Source organism: Temnothorax nylanderi, unplaced genomic scaffold (assembly GCF_030848795.1).
Source record: "Temnothorax nylanderi isolate EJ_2023f unplaced genomic scaffold, tnyl_v1.0 TNYL_tig0016_pilon, whole genome shotgun sequence".
Taxonomy (NCBI): Eukaryota; Metazoa; Arthropoda; class Insecta; order Hymenoptera; family Formicidae; genus Temnothorax; species Temnothorax nylanderi.
The window spans coordinates 1,216,733-1,234,041 of NW_027249078.1; the positions used below are offsets into that span (position 1 = coordinate 1,216,733).

Below are 17,309 nucleotides of genomic sequence, written 5' to 3' on the forward strand. Positions count from 1 at the left end.
GATCGATATTGAAATGTTATTCTATTTGCGACACTTTACATCGTCGCATTGACGCATTGCAATAATCACGCTTCAACGTCTCTTGGCATAAACATGAATCTGGTATTTAGCAGGCAAAGGATTTTTTTCGAGGCATCCCCGACACCGTTCCCGGTTCCCGGCGAAACGATATTCACTCGACACGCCATGTCGCCATGCGCTACCTCTCGCCCCTCGGCTGCTGAATTATTCATAATCAAAGTGCGAATTTTCCACTTTGGAAATTGAATTGAGTGAACATACGTTCTCGGCACGAACGCACGCCAAATTGCATCGTGATTTTCGACTCGCGCGAGGATCAGGAAGGATGAGAGGTTACCCGCCATTTCCAAGCAACGTGTATTTGCAGAATGTAAATGTAAGTTACATCGAAATATCGAGCATTCTATGTACACTGCTCTGATCTACGTTCTCGAGGTCTCGCGACGACGACCCCGATTTACACATTTTAACTCCACGAGTCGGGAGGAAGGACGCGCTTATTCGCCATCGTCCGCCACGATACACGCACACACATCGAATAAATAGCAAGTAGCACGATATAAATAACTCTTCTAATACGTACCGCCACGCAAGAGAAAGAGAGAGAGAGAGAGAGAGAGAGAGAGAGAGAGAGAGAGAGTAAGAGAGAAAGAGTCGTACACATTCACGGTAAATAATTTATCGCCTAAATAACTATCCGTCGCGGATCGGGATTCGCGACTTTCACGCGCGCGCGTCTCGCAGAATTAATTAATGTTGTGCTTAGCGTTCAATTTGCGACACATTCGCACGCGCGAAATTTCTTCTTCTTCTTCTTCGAGCGGAGTCGCATTTCCGTCGCGTCACTCATGTGGCAATTGTCGCCAATTGTCGCGAATCCACGTAAGTATATTCTCAATTGCACTCGTACGTCTTCACGACCCGCCTGCATGTCTTGCACTTCACGTAGCAGCAGCTGATGTACTTGCAGTCGCATCTCTCCAGGATCTCCTCGGTCCTGGTCACGTGGCCGCGGCCGCAGCAGAGGTACTCGCAGCCCTCGTAGCCGGAGCTGCTGCCGTTACACTGTCTGCAAGAGAATTTTTTCCCGTCTCATGATCATCGTTACGAGTACAAAATATTAACTTTGATGATATTTCTCATTAATTGAGATTATATAAAATGTAATTAGTCGGATATTAGTCATAGATCAGCGCAGTGTGTCACAGAAATCAGCCTCCTAGAAAAATTATAGTCTTCTAAAATTAATTTAACAAAAAAATGATTCGAAAAAATTTACATTTTAAAAATGAAATTTTGTTTAAATTAATTTTCGTATACAGTACTTTCCTAACGGCAATGTTTTTAACTTTTTTATTATTGATACGGCCGTTATACTTCATCGCGATTATACCGGATATTACGGACGGATTAAGTTTCATGTTTGCCATAATTAGACAGCGATATCTTTCTCGTTCCTTTCGGAGATAAAACGCGCGTAATTAGTGCACTCGCAGGCGTGTTTATCTAATATCTTTCATAGTTCGTAACAGTCTCCTAGAAATTAATGTAACGATCCGCGGGAGGCATGAAGGCGGCCGACTCTATTATTTCAGTGGCCTCGTCGAAACTTCTCCTCTGGTTACTTCGTTAAAGCTTCTCGGACTCCATTATTAATCGATTTGCATAACGTCCGCCTCTGACGCCGTAAAGATGACCGCCTTGCGCGATCGAGACTACCGCGTAAATTACGCGGCGTCAAGAAAAAGAAAGGAAGGATCTCGAGGAGCGTTTACGTCGTAACGCGGAACACTGGTCCACGGAGCACGGTGTGTGATAAACATTCGCCACGCCCACTTTGTATAATTATACGCGGGCTTATAATTACTGGGTTGTAAGCTGTAAACCGGCGAGACGAGTCGGTGGTGGACCAAAGAACCTGACGCTATATATCAACGCGCGTCGAATGAAATATCGGCGTGTCCGAAACAAACGTCGGATTAGAGCTCACGATAATCGTCCCTCACGAAATTATCGGATTCCGTTGAAGATGTGTCGCTGTGTCGGGGAGAGAGCGAGAAAAGCACGTCGCGCTTCGCAGAAACGCGCGCGATGCTTCATGTCGTCGATAAATCTCACCACGGAATTGATAGCGACATGCGAAATCGCGTTCACGTCGAAAGAAACTAATATCCGGGCTAGATAGGCCGATATATATCAAACGAAACGATCGAAGGAATAGAGAGTTGGCTCGTTCGTTAATGAACTATAATGATTGCCGATCACTCGTGAAACTAAAAGGAGGATCGTCCACGTCTATAGGACGAAGGATATGCTCTCACAATATCAAGAAAAAGGCTGTTTTGCGTTAGCTGAGTTTAAATTTCCGCGATCAGATTTTAAGTGAGACGAAATCGAAACGAGACCAACAGATTGCTTCATAATCTTGTCATTTGGAATTAAATACAAGATTCAACACTTTATTAAATGTACATTTTATTTAATTGGTGCAAAAGATTTGTCACGTACCTGTCAAATAAAGTTTAAAATAAAATTGTAGCCACTAGCAGCACTGGTTTCCAATACTTTTTTCCAATTAGAAATTTTCCATATAAATAGAAATAATTCTAGTTGGAAAAAGTGGTTATAACTTTATTTTAAACTTTATTTAACAGGTATGAGATAAATCTTTTGCACCAATTTAATAGAGTGTACATTTAATAAAATGGATCTTTTATATTTAATATCAAACTTAATAGAAAAGCGACAATACTTTTGCATCAATGTAATATAATCGTATCTTATCAAAATCGCATTCGGTTTCGCGTGAATCAGAGTCGGACGGCCGGATTTAACGCTAAATCTATACAACGAGAATATAATGGGTCATTTTAGTCACGCTATAGGAAAAATTATTATGATTTATTTACACCCAATACGTAATCTATGCGGGCATTCTCTTTCGTTCCGTTTCTTGCGATGCGAAATCTCGTGAGACACGAACAATGAGCACCGGATTTATGGACCGAGCGAAACGAGACAAAAGATTCACCGGAACCGCCACGTGCGTCCCGGCACTTCCTGCGCCTTGTGGTCCCAGTTATCATCTCCGGAATGCCGTGGGTGATCTTAATTCACGCGGAGCGAGGCGTGGATAATCTGAGGACGATGGAGAGCCGTCTCCTTTCCGTTGCCGGAAAATCCGTGACGAATGCAATCACCGTATTACAAAAAGCCGCCCTTCTTCCCGGGGCGGATGCGGCTCGCGCCTTTCTTTGCCGCTGATGATGAATTAGTAAATATATCCTGTACAGTACAACCCAAACAGGCAGGATCCAATATACGATGATCTCATTGTTTTCTTAAATTTACAATCTTTTATTATTCCCGAATATCAAACTTAGAAATAGGAAAGATAAAGATGCGCAAATGTCAATTCAATATCCAATTCAACGAGAAGAAATATCTATATTCTGTATTCATCAAAAATCTCGTGGCACAATCGAGATATCGTAAAAACGTCTTATTAAAAGCGCTCTTCGAACGGTAGCGCTAACTCGCGAAACGACATGTAGCAAAAATTAGCATTAGCACTTCTCGGGCGGCGGAAAAAGAAAACGGCAACAGGACCGTGAATGGGTTCTGTCGTAACGGTATTAGCGCGGCGAACAGTCTGTCGAACAGGGCATCGTAAAATACGCGTGTTCATTCGGTTTCGAGAACAGGTTCGGGACGACCGAGAGTCGTCGGGATGGCGGGACGCGCCCTATCTCCGAGAGGCCTCCTCCCATTCTCGCCTCACGTGCACGTAATTACCGGTGCGCTCGCATAAATAAACCTGGCTATCCGGCTACGACGTGGATAACCGAGATCGAGAGAATTGGGAAGAAATTCGTCGCGTCACGTCGCGTGTGGCTAGGCATCACGTCGCCTAGGGACAACAAGAAAGGAATAGGATAAGGAAATTTTATTAGTACCCGATATGGTCTGTCTGACGCCTCCGGCTAACACTACGAGAAAAAGATCCGAACAGAAACGATAGATCTTCACGGAGATGTTTTTTCTTTTTTCTATCTTTCTTTTGAGTAGTGGTCAAATCAACCCCCGAAAAGATTAACGAATTAGGAACTAATGTTGTAATTATTATTGTTTAAAATTGTTCCTCAATTGAACCAATTTTCTCTAAAATGAAACAAACATTTTATGGCTCATATTTCACGTTCATGAAAAATACAAGAAGCATAAAAGGAAAGACAGGTTTGCATTGCTGAAGCAAAATTGGCTGTCGCAACTATTCGAGCCAGTTTTTCATAGATCGTTAGCGACCAGGAAGGATTGCTAACGACTTTTACAAAAAGTGCAAGTTATAATATAAAATAATATATGGAAAAGATCTTTGCCGATACTACCTCGAAATAACCGTCGGGAGATGAGTATAAGCGGGCTAAAAAGGAAGTCGCGAGTCAGCAGTGACCTGGGCGTCTCGTAAAAGCCGCGGTTATGGCGGTGTTAATGGTTTTTCGTCGCACTTTTACACGCCGCCAGCCCATAACCAGGACTACAGGCTAGGAAAGTGCGTGCGATAAAATCGCCCGAGCTCGCTATTAGCCGATGCATTTTCGCGAAGCGAAATTACGTGCTATTTCCGTAAGAAAAGTCATAGAAGATACATCGATCCTCGAAATCTACTTCTGGCGGCTTAATCGAAGTCAAGGACCAATTTCCGACTAAATTTGCCCCCCCCCCTCTCCCTTTCTGTCTCTTTCAATACAGCTACATACATTGCGAGTGGAGTAAGAATTTGCATATTACAAGAGCAACAACTTATTACAAAGATGACCACTGTGGTCAGGAAAGAAAGGAGGTTCTCCAGCCCGCGGCTACCGAAAAAAGAAGTCGCCTGATCCTTACGTCGTATCTCTCCCTTTACGCCCACCCTTCACACTTTACGAAGCGGCCATACCGCTTTTCTGCCTGCCAAGTTGTCCTCGTTTTTTTTTCTCGTTGAGAATCAAGAGAGGTCAAGAGGAACATCTTCGCTCCATTAACGCGAAAGCTAAACTCTGCTTTTCAATCGTTCGTTAACTCAAAAGATTATTTGGATCTAGAAATTTGAAGTAAAAACGATTCCTGTTTTTGACAAGAAGGACGTTGCTATGAAATACCCGGAAATAACCGTTCGCTGTCCATACGTCCGTTATACTTTCAACGGTGTAGTTAACGCGATAATCGACAGCGTTCGCACAAAAAACGAACTCGTCACGTTCTTCGCTCGTTGCTCCTTCGTTAATGGACGGTAGTCGCACGAAGAAAGATCGTTTCGCTCAGTAGGACTTGATAAATATCCCTGTTCGTGCACTGCCGGCCACGTTAAAATGCAATTCGAAATGCTTTTCTTTACGCGACACTTACGCTCGATATCGCGATCATATCGAAACTAAAATTTATATTGTGCGCTTATATATCACGCGAGTTTTTAACGAACCAACATTAACCTGATTTACGAGCTCGAACGAGTTTCATTCTGAAAACATAGTCGCTTTAAAGAGAATGACATCCCTTTCGTATTTCCTATTTTGATAAAGCTGGATAAATTAAAAAAAAAATCGTATCTCCTGAATGTACGATGTCCAGGCACATCATAGTCGTCATCGAAAAATCATGTGTCTCACACATTTTTTAATTTAAAACTCAAAAGAAACAAAGCATCCTGTTTTTGTGGGATGACCAGACCGGACATTATTTTGCATGAAAATAACGCGTCTGACCTGCCGATCGTCCCGAGGCTTCCCTTCTTCTTATCCGGTAGACAGTAATCCGGACTTTTGGTAGTATAGAGCAGATTATCGTGGTGATACAGGGGTGGCAGTCTACCGCCGGATCTCGGCCTGACCTCGGCCGCGGTGACGTATCTGCGTAGCAAACGACTTCCGGCGGCGGATGGTCCCGATGCACCCAGGCCGCGCCAGCAGGTACGCACGCTGCAGGAACCCGAGACCCCATGGCACTTGCACTCCAAAGTTAAGGATTGCTCGACCGCCTGTCGTACGAAGCGTTAATCGCGATTACATCATGTTCCTTTCAAAAATCAAGTGTCAAGAACGCTAATAGATAAAACCCTATTCCTCGGCTAGATTCATTCTTTTATTTAGAAAAAAATCTTGATTTGAAGTATTCCTCTCAGGACGTTTACTGATAGAGCTTCACAAACAATGAAAAAATATTTTACAGTAAAAACAGTTATGAAAACAGCTAATATTATTAACAGAAATTCAGACCTTTTGTACGTTTAACGCTCTTCTTATTTATCGATCGCGGCATACGTATCGCAAACACTCACCCTCCGACCCGCCCTGTTGTTGTGCATATTGACTGCGTGCATGAACTTGGCAGTTCCTCCGGTACCGGGCGGCGATGCGCCCTGAAGAAACCGCTTCGCCATCCTCGAAGCGGATCTCACGTCGTCCCCACAGCCGCCCCACTTGAAGGAGTTCCTCGCGGACAGCGTGTCGAAAGAGACGGACATGGTGGTGAAGGATGAGGGCGAGATAAGCGCGGACGGCGAGGGTGGTTCTCTTCGTGGTGGAGTCGCGCAGGAACAAGCCGCCAAGTTCCCCAAAGCGCACCCTCGTGCGAGTCGCCAAACCGCGGCGGCGGCCGACATTGCGTAAACGAAGGCTTGTTCTCTTGTTCCTATGATAAATGCGCTCATTAAAACGCGGAAATAGAAACACAAGTGAGAAAGTTTCTATTGCAACTTAAATCGATACACGAGAAAGTAAAGTCATATATATACGTTAGCACTGCATTAAAACACTAAACACATAATAGTTGCTTTCCATTTACATCAAAACTCAGATAATTCTCACTTGTGATGTCATTCTGTCTTTATTATTCATTAATTCCCAAAAAGGATAGAACGACGTCACAAGTGAGAATTATCTGAGTTTTGATGTAAATGGAAAGCACCTAATATCTTCACATATATATTTATTAATAAAAGCAATTTTCAAAATTGCTTTCATAATTGTTAATTAATACAATTTAATTAGTACACATTTTTTTTAGTTTAAGCCGCGTTAATTAAATTGCCAAATATATCATATATTGTACCGATGTCAAATCAGATATTGTGATCTTCTTGAATTAAGGACCATACAGTTATTTCTTTCTCCGATCGAGATGACTGAGGAAAAGCTGATTATCGTATGTACTTTCGAGAACGGAAAATACAACGTGGAACGTTACGTTCGTGGTCGTATGATGTATCTCTTATTGGCGCTTCTCGGTTTTCTCATTAACGGAGGATATCTCGATCTCTCGGGTGCACTTTTATTTACAATATAATCATCGTGAAACGCGAGCGATTAATCCAACGGAGGCTGGTCGCGAAGAGGGAGGACGAAGACCGTGGGGAGCTACGGTTTGTTAATGATCGCTAATTGAGGCGCGCCTGCCAGGTCTTCCTATTTACGTCGGAATTCCTCAAAGGATATTCGATACATTTTCCATCGAAACCCTCATCGACCTTCGCAACCCTTCGTCGCGCAAAATCACCGATTATAAATCTATTACGAGCAAAGTCAACGGGCAACGTATTTTCTTATTTAACAAAAAGAAACTGAGTTTTTAATCAATGCTGATTCTAAAATAACAAATTTTTAAGGGAGCAATCTAATATCTCGTTTTCCTCTCTTGTTAGCTTCCTTCGTAACACATCTTTAATATCTCTCGAGACACGGCATAAATTTTTGTAATTTAATAGGATCTCTCTGAATTACACGAACTTATCATTTTCAACTTTGTCAAGAATTATTAACACGTTGAAGACTCGTAAAAAAATTAACGTCGTTTAACATTAAATTTTAAATGCTGGTAAATAACAATGTAAAGTAAAAAGTGCGCTATTTAACACACTACCAATGAAGATATCATATTATTTAATTATTATACACAATATCTTATTATGTCTTATCGAATCATATTCACACACACACAATATTTTATTATTAGAAGCCCATGATAATGAGAATTCAACTGTAACATAAACGGTACAAAAAACGTACAAAATTTTCGGAAGAAATAATGTATTAAAAGGATAATATGTGGTTTCGCAAACAAACCTGTAAGCAATTCAGGCGTGTAGTCGGGTGCGCGCTCGATGCTGCTACAGTTCCATCTGCGGTGTCGGAACGCCTGCTGGCACACCGTCGACGTGTCTTTGGCGGCTTGCACCAAACCGGGCATCACATCCGGCGTGGCCCTGCATGCCCTCGCCTGTTTCCTCTCCAGCAGACCCGCGCTCTTTGCGCTGGTACACTCCTCTCTGGTCCACGTATGCGAGTCGCCGCGACGACCGAGGCCGCTAAACACACACAACGTTTTCCGCCTAAATATACGCGACTACGCATTCTTTTCAACTTGGAAAGAAATATGATTATCAATTGCCGAAAACTTTACTGTGAAGGAAAAATTAAAACGCGATGTTACATGCGTTAGAAAATTTGTTACTAAAAAGTTAAAATTGCAGTTAAAGTTCAAGCCAAGTGTAGATTCTTATCGGAAAAATATAATATATTTGATATAGACATGAAATTTCTCATAATATGTCACAAACTATCGAGGATTATATCTTGTATATTTGTGAAAAGTCGACAGCAAATGGTCTCGTAGATGAAAGAGCTTTTAGAATGAATGGTCTCGATTCTCCCCGCCTTCAGCATTCCGAAACGAAACATGCGAGCGTGGAATTTGGAGTGGAACACTCGTATGTACAACTCTGTCGGACGATCGGGCCGAAGGGCCGACAGAGTTGAGCGATCCACCTCTTTCGGAGTCCGCGCCGTGTCGTAAATCAGGGGGTGAATTTCGAAAATTATAGGGCGCGAGAGGCTGAAAAGGGCTCGCGTTTAAGTGCCGCGGGTTGAATGCTAGCGCGGCTGAAACTCGGCTCGCAACGCGCGAGAGAGCGCAAGTTGGGGATAATAATTACGGACACCTGAAAGTCGAAATGACCCGTGCACGCGGCCTCGCCGCGTCTAGACGTAACAACCCTAGGAATGGCCGGATCGCCAACCCCGTGTCACGGAGCCTACCCTCGGAATTACCCTATCAAAAGCCCGCGGTTCTCTAATTCGTTATTACCGTCGCCGCCGTCGCCGTTGCCGCCGCAAGCTCGTTCGTTCCCTCCCGATGACATTTCGGAGCTCGCGTTACGACCCGACCCGGGGAATCTAGTTTCCGCGTAAACGCTCGCGAGCGTGCACACGCGTTGCTTTACGACCCATTGTGAAATCGCGATGCCTTGCGCAAGACCCGCAGCGTCGTGATGGTTGGACCCCTTCCGGGTCCTTACCGACAGGCCTACCTTTCTCCTCCCGACATTAATTGCAAACTTTGCGTCTTGATTTTCTTAGCTTCTTAGATTTTTGTTATACTTATGGTCTGTATATTAAATAACATTTAATTCACACAGATCACAGATTCTCTAAAATAAATAGATATTTTTGCGATGCTAAAATAATATATCTCGACAAAGCAAAAGAGAAAAGAATGTATTCTATATAAGAATGGCAGTAAAAGATTATGTCTTTTTACTAGGATAACGTGCGCGCGTTCTTCGCACGCACGGCTCGTTAAAGCTGCACGCATGAGGGGCGCAAAGCTTCGCAAGTTCTCGAGCTTTTTTTGTTCGCAAAAAGAAGAAACGAAAAAGGAGAAACATTTCTCCGAGCAACCTAGGAATTTCCATGACGCTCGCATCTTTATGAGCCATAAATATCTCATCCAAATTATCAGCTCATTAAGGCGCCAGTTCGCGATGATTACTCCGGAGTCCGGCAATCCGGCTATATCGACTAATGAACCTCAGTTCGCGCATAATTCGCTGACAAAATAATAAATGTTGCGTGCCGTGTTTTGTACCGCGAAGATCAATTACCATCTTGATATCTTAATTGACCGCTCGAATGCAAAGTAATTAAAGTCATCTCGAACAAATTCGGCCACCAACGTGGATGATGCTAACTTTATTTTTTTTTCTGCCGATTTATGTTAAGTACCCGGTGAAAGGCAAAGTATTTATTCATTCTTCAACGTCGTATTATCTTTTCCGAGTGAATAAATATGTACATTGAGAGCTGATTTTGCTTTCACTGTAATGTTCTTCTACATTCTAATGAGTAACGAGTTAAGATAGCATTCACTTGTCGAAAATTAGAAAGCACAATCGGGCGTTTTCATCGCGTTAGATTCCAATTATGGTTTCAGATACGCTTTGAGCAATATATTATGCTTTAAGGCAGCATAAGAAATGGCATCATTTTGAGTAGTACGTTAAGACAATAAATTAAGGCTTTTGTTTGGTATTTAAGATAACTGTCGACTCTTCAACCTCAATTATCACACCCTTGAGCTACCTTTCCTGCGGGCAATTTCGAGGCTTAACAAGGTAGATCGTTCAACACCCGGAAAGACAGTCGAATGCGAGATATATTTAATGAGCAATCGGTGAGTAGATAGCCACTTGCAAACAGGCAGGCAGAGTCCAGCAGAACCTGCAGAACGCATGACAGGCCACTTATGTGGTGTTAGATACGATTTTAAGTTGCGTTATGCATTACTCAGCCCGCAGCTTTGCGCGCCAAGTAATTTACGAGCCGCTCTCTAAAGACGAATGCGCGACTATTTGCTATCGCGCGTCAGATAATTAATTATCAGCAGCAGCGCGTAGAGCGTCAGGCCAATCACGATGCCCGAGGCGATATCGCGCAATTTACTTTCAGTGAATTTCTAAGATTGTACTACACATTAACTAACGTTGGGAATATTAATAAAAGTTCGTCTGCGACGAAGTATTTGATCGGAAAAACATATACCTACTGCTATAAAATATTTTTTATAGCAGAATTAATCGACTACTGTAGAATAAAATTTCGTGATGTTAGATTGGCTGTTAGTCTGATTAAGTAAGATGATAATAATGCACTGAGTAAGACATGAATAATTCATCTAATTGTAAGATAGATATCTCGGGGTAATAAAATGAAGCTCGTTACAAGGATCTATCGAGATCTCATAAGAATGTAAAATACAACGGCAGTGGAAACGAGCAATGTGATTTACGGAGTGCCTCGCTACGTGATATAATTGCCCATTGTAACGCAGCTAATAATTTACGAAATACAATGAATGAGTATCACGCGGGCGGCTCACGGCTAGCTGATCCCTCGCCGCTTCGCGATCGCATTAATCACTATCTTCGTCATAGGCAACTTTAACGGTTTCTTCTTGCTTCTCGATGTATAGAGCATCGTGCCATTTCGATGAGTATCCGGCGAAATTGTCACTCTTTCGTTTTACTTCGCATGGGATCGAAACGATTCCGCGACGAAACGATATTCGTCCTCCTTCGCAAAAATTTGGTTATGTTACGTGGAAAAAAAACACATCTTTTTTAGGCCAGTATATATCGTTCGTATATATTGCCTACGAACTAATTCTAAATTATTTCGCGCGTATCGTAACGATTATCCTTATAACGTAAAGCGAGTAAGATACGAGACGATTTCCCATTCCGATCTTCCACGGTCTTCAGACGGTCGCTACCGTCCAGAAAAATATTGACGTTTTTTACCATTTCACAATTTAATATCCACACCGTTGATGGTCTTATTTTACGTGTTTTCACGAGGATCATTGGCCCCCGCGATAGAAGTTCACGGACGTTCACGGTGGGACATTCTTATGAAAATGCTCGACGCAATTTCTTCGTTAAAAAAAAAAAAAGAAAGAAAAGGTGCGACGCGTGTTTCGAAATGGTCCATCGACCGGCTGCACTTTCGAAATTCGTTTTGACTGGTGGAATCGTAAAGAGTAGTTTTTACGAGACCGATAATAAGCGGGCGCCTACGAGTCTCTCTCCATTTGGAGGAGGCTGAAAGAGAAGCTGTTCAGGAGCGTATTCGGGATGATGAGAAAGGAAGTGAAATGGGCTTCACACCACCCTGAACCGAACGAGCATTCGAACGCAACAGATCCGTATTCGCATCTTAATAATTTATTCGTTAAATTATTAAGAAGATATCACAAAATTTTCGACACATCTCGATTTTTCCCCGACAAATCAGTCATGTTCTTTTTAATAATTTTTATAATATTTTATTCTTAATAAATCACGCAGTGTCGCGCTTCATTGATTGAGCCGGTCTGTTTCGCAATTAGCGTCAATTTGTTTGTAATCTCTTTGACATTGATGTCCCGAGTGACAAATTAACGAGACGCGCGGTTAAGATCTCGTCGCGTGGGACGCGAGTTCCACCGATACAATCCACCGCTGCTCCAACTCGCGTCTCGCATTAAGAATGCGTGATTTACGAGCGATGCATTGTAGAGATCGCTTCGTCAAGAATGATCTTATAAATAGCGACTCGCGTGTGATTCAGCGCGACCCTGCGGGCGCTTGTCGAGGGCTACGCGTAAATTATTATAAATCGATCCTTGGCCTCGATCCTGGCGAAGAGATCCTCGATCGTGATCCCGCTGAAAGAGCCGCGGATTGCTCCGCGAAAGAATGTTATCCGTGACGTCGTCTCGAAGCCATGAGCAACGATCCTCGATCTTTCAGATGATGATTAATGAGCCCATAAGACGCCCGTCCAGAATAGATCATCACTTTATTTTTAATCATGAAAAGATTAGAGAATCGTATCAGGAATACTGCATGCTTTAGAATGTAAGAATGATGGTATCTTTAAGAAATTTCTTCGTTTGTCTTTATCTATATCTCTGGACACTTGATTCGTTCGAAGCTCTTTTAGTTTTGAACCTGAAAAATTATCGGTGTTTCCATTTTCAAAATACGCATCGTTTCTCTTCGTTTAAACTCTACCGTTTCCGGATATAGCGTCTGCCGGCACTCCTTAATGCAGAAAGATCATCGCCCAACACTTGCCGGACGCTCCCTAAGACAACGCGATCGATGGCCGCTCAAGCCACAAAGGAAAAGCAGCGAGATTTCGGATCACCCTTCGAAATTATCCGTCAATGTCGGCCGCAATAATTATAAACAAGAGAATCGCGAGGAGGCCTCGCTCCCGGGTCGAGTTCTTGGAAAGCGTCGTTTATAAATCACGATTTTGCGGGCAACCCCTAATCTTCCACCCCCGACCATCCTCATGCCACTCCCCGATCATCTTCCTTTCGTACTGCCCCTCCACCCCTTAACGCCGTGTTCCCCCGTATTTTGGTTTTGCACGCAAAACCACCATCACTCCGCCATTCATCATCCAACGCCGCTCAACCTTCTCTCTGTTTCCGCTTTTCCCACTTCTACCCCCTTTTGTCAGGGTGGTCCTCACCTCGCGCTCTCCTTCTCGCTGATGCGATGAAACTCCCTACGAATCGCACGACAATTTAACACATATCCAGAAATTGAGGAACCCTCCGGGGAAGACGGTTAACCGACAACCGGCCACACTGTTTTGAATATGTTAACGAGATGTCTCCCGTGCACAACTCCAGATGAGAGAAACGATTCCTGGCGCAGGGATGATTGATAGAAATCGTGAAGAGTGAAGAGAAACAACTTGTAAAGAGTCCTGAGCAAATTGAAGAAATAAAGAAAAGACAAATAATAATGTCTCGTAGCAAAATAATCTATAATGAGCTTCCTCGTTCGTCGTTTTGTAGTTATTATTTAATTTATTTTAGTCATCGATCCTTATATGTATGTGCAATCATTTCACGATCAACAACAGCTAAATCTAGAGACTAGATCATGGAAGTTTCCCGTAGTTTAAAGGTGATAATACAATTGAAGAAAAAGATTCAGGTATCTTCTTCATGAAAAAAAAGGCTCTAATGATGAATTCATTAGAGAAACATCGTTTCTGCTTTAAGATAAAAAAAAATGCGTAAAAAGACCGATACTTCTACTGCTGATAATTAAAAAGGCTGGCTGGTCTGAAAAATAAGAAGCGCTGCGATAAATTCGCCGCGAGGCGAGGTATCTCTAAAACCGGCGCTGTAGTAATCATCCGCTTTTCATTTGCGAAACGTATTGGCCGGGCTAACGAACGTGAAGCATCGTCGTCTATTTATGCAGCCCATAAAGCAGCACCAACGATATCTTTATTCCTCGAGAGTACGAAATTTATGTCGGCCGCGAATCGCCCCTAAATCTCGCCCGATCCGTGATCCAAGGAAAATAATGATCGAGATCGAGAATCGGCTGGCCTACGTCTCCTCCCCGCATGCGCTCCCGAACGTTTCCCTCGGCCACTAATCTATTTGTTTCTCATTAACGGGCCAACATTAATCTTCGAACTCGTTCGGAGCCACCGCGAGCGAACGTGAGAGCGCAAATGGGACTCGTCATCACGAGGGTTCACAGAAGGACTTCTCGAATGTCTCTACTTTGAATGATTGAAGATTGCCTGCAAACAACTATATATTTTTGGCTCGCCACTATAATTACGCAGATCCAACGTTTGTTTTCTCGACTTATTTCTTAAATAAAAGAAATTATAAATATTTTTACGGTTTCTCTAATGGGCAGACGTCTTTTTTTATTAAGTGTTTTTAAAATCTATGTATTTATTATTAGGAAAAATTAAATTATCAGATGCAATTATACTCAAAATCTCGATTTTAATCTAACAAAGGAAATTAAATCGCGATAAATAAAAAATGACGATGAGCAGAAATCTGAGCTTGAAATGAGCGTTTAATGGCTCCAGTGCGACTACTCTTTTCATTAAAAAAAAATTTGATTAAAGATTATTCTTACGCAATAAGACGAGTTTTCCTCGTTTCGGTCGCGCTAATCCGTTTGACATTTCGGAGAATGTCGAAATGCGTGGCACAGTGGTGGATTCTATCTCGCGGAGATTTATTATACGAAGAGTAACGCGAAATGCCAAAAAAAGACCTGGTCGAATAACATTCGTAAAAATGAATTGGTGGAGTACTCACAGCCATTTTATACATCTGCCATCTTGAACCAGCAACAACACAAGCAGCAGAAGCCAGACCTTAGCACTGCTTCGCTTCTTTATCCGCATCTTTCTTCGTTTCGCATTCTAAAAAATTAACATCGTCGCTCTCCGTCTCGGGAATATCGCGAAGACGATTTTCTGTCCGCGCTTTCAAACACCGCCGATCATCCCTCGATGCGCCGTGACTCGCTTCGCAAACATTCGAGATCTCTTCATTGCGTCCATCATTTTATATAGCCGCGGGTACTATTAAAAAGTCGCGATATTTTTTCTTTTCCGTAGGGAGAAAGTGAACGTTTTCAATTTCGAAAACTTTCTTTAAAAGATTTTAAGAAAATTTTTTTTTCATTTATCTCGTTTATATATGTATATATATCCACTCCGAAATCGTCAGTCCTACATCGACGTCGTTACATATTTAGCATTCGATAACCAGCTCAATCAATTTTTCCGAAATAGACGTATTCGGATCGCTCTCAGATTAATTAATTAAAACCGATATCTTAGGAAACAGTGACGTTTCAAAAATTCTTCTCAGATATAAGATTTCCTCTTCGCGCGGTGTTGACGGCGACTCACAAATGGGCGAATAAAAGAAAAGAAGAAAGATTCGTGAAACACGCGTGTAAAATCACCAGGCACCACTCTCGTTAAGATCGGCGGAAAACAGTACGCCTCAGGATCCTTCAGGATCTGCGGCGATTTCGGCGAACTTTCCCGTGCACCGTGCGTCCGGCTCGGCGGGGAGTCTGCGTGCTTACAGGTGTCCGTCGGAGCAGTCCCGCAGGATTTGCCAGTCGGTGGTGGTGGTGGAGATCCTCCTACTACTTCACTTCCTCCTACTTCGCCTCCTACTTGAGCCTCCTCTTTCCTCGATGTACGAGGAGCCCAATGATCGACACCGGGGATGCCGGTTGCCGCCGAATAAGAAGAAGGATCGCCGTCGTTAACCCTCTCGCTCCTACAAGAGAATCGAATATATTTTTTCTTCGTTTGTAGTATAAACACGATTTACTGTATATTCCGTACTTTTATATGCTCTTTCTCATACAAGAATGGATATTTTCACAAAAAGGAGTTTCTCAGATATTAACGATAATTGACGATAATAATAAGAACTTTGGATCAGGAGCTCAGACACGTAAATGAATAACGAAAGCTTCTTCTTAATTTAATTTCAAGTTCTTCGAATAAACTGGTAATTTTCGAAAATTAATTAGATAAATGTTACTCAAAGAAAAATAATTGCCCAGTTAAATCTTTGTTAAAGAAAAATTAATTTTATATTTTTATTAAGAATTTACAAGAAATTTTTAAAAGAAGGCATATAACAAAGAAAATACAATTTTTCATTAGCCTCTGATTTACCTAGCCCGAAATACTGTTCATGAAAAATCTCGTGTAATCCTCTCAGTGTGATCCGGGGAGATTTTAATTGTCCGCCAACGCGAATTATGTTTGTTCCTCAGTCACTAATTAATTCTGTCGACGCACTACGCTTTCCTAGCGTTCGGTTCTACCGAAAATTATACGCCACGAGTAACGAATAATATCCTAAAAAAGAAAGATGAGGCCGGAGACCACCTTCGCGGGATTGACTTTAACGAGCAGGCGGTATCTTTGTGATCATTTATTTTACTACGAGGCGGAGCCAAAACAATTTATCCCTGCCTTTACCATTTAAAGGCTGGTAAGCGTCGGTGCTATCTCGCTCCGATTTGTTGATCGGATTCGAACGAGTATTGACCACGTAGATGTGTCCATAAAGAAATTGTCACAGGAAGGAATCGTCGTATTAAGTCTATGTGAGCTTCTTGAGTATAGACTCAATTATACTTAACGTGATTTACCCAATAGTGCATCTTCAAGATTAAATCTTTTCAATGAATCTTATTTAATAAGAATACATCGTTTATGTAAAAATAAATAATTATTTTTATTTTAATATAGAATTACGTCGTAAGTAAGTCTACGTTAAAGTTTTTTTTTATATTTTATTATAATTTGTATGAATAAATTAATGTCTAATTTTACATAATTTTATAAGCTTGCTCTCTTTTTTCGTACGCACATTGTCTCTCCTAATACGTACACGCATTATGTCGATCAATGACAAATCAACGTCACAATTAGCGCAAAGAAATTTTATCGAGGTATTGTGTGCTTCAATTGGAAGAAGCCGCGATCAGCCTCCTTGCCCCTCGCTAATTACCGTGCCAATTTTGTCCACGGTGCCGGTCGTCCGTCTTCCTTCCCGTTCTCCTTGGTCGATGCCTCGCTCGGCCCTTCCGTTGCTCCGTTGCCGTCGATAAA

General features: G+C 42.2%; 1 protein-coding gene and 2 long non-coding RNA genes across 3 annotated transcripts in view; 2 read left to right on the forward strand and 1 right to left on the reverse strand.

The window, feature by feature from the left end:
- LOC139768469 (uncharacterized) overlaps window positions 1–17,309 on the forward strand; it is a 29,236-nt gene that overhangs the window by 213 nt on the left and 11,714 nt on the right. Inside the window, exon 2 of the long non-coding RNA XR_011717364.1 lies at window positions 114–397. This is a non-coding gene — a long non-coding RNA (uncharacterized lncRNA). The remainder of the gene's footprint in view (window positions 1–113; window positions 398–17,309) is intronic.
- On the reverse strand, window positions 365–17,304 carry LOC139768454 (protein Wnt-11b-1). The gene is made up of 6 exons (XM_071698661.1): window positions 17,209–17,304; window positions 14,974–15,957; window positions 8,124–8,365; window positions 6,341–6,693; window positions 5,769–6,040; window positions 365–1,090 (listed from the first exon to the last, which is right to left on the reverse strand). The coding sequence occupies exons 2-6, from the start codon at window positions 15,060–15,062 to the stop codon at window positions 916–918; spliced, it is 1,131 nt and encodes a 376-aa protein (XP_071554762.1). The 5' UTR covers window positions 15,063–15,957; window positions 17,209–17,304; the 3' UTR covers window positions 365–915.
- LOC139768473 (uncharacterized) lies at window positions 5,876–7,247 on the forward strand. Its single transcript, XR_011717368.1, has 2 exons — window positions 5,876–5,972; window positions 6,394–7,247. It is a non-coding gene; the product is annotated as an uncharacterized lncRNA (long non-coding RNA).

Coding starts and splice junctions, on each gene's coding strand:
- LOC139768454 (XM_071698661.1), bottom strand. CDS start 15,062: ATGCGGATAAAGAAGCGAAGCAGTGCTAAGGTCTGGCTTCTGCTGCTT. Junction 8,366..14,973: donor GGCAGATGTATAAAATGGCT/GTGAGTACTCCA, acceptor GTGTGTGTTTAG/CGGCCTCGGTCGTCGCGGCG. Junction 6,041..6,340: donor ACAACAGGGCGGGTCGGAGG/GTGAGTGTTTGC, acceptor TTCGTACGACAG/GCGGTCGAGCAATCCTTAAC.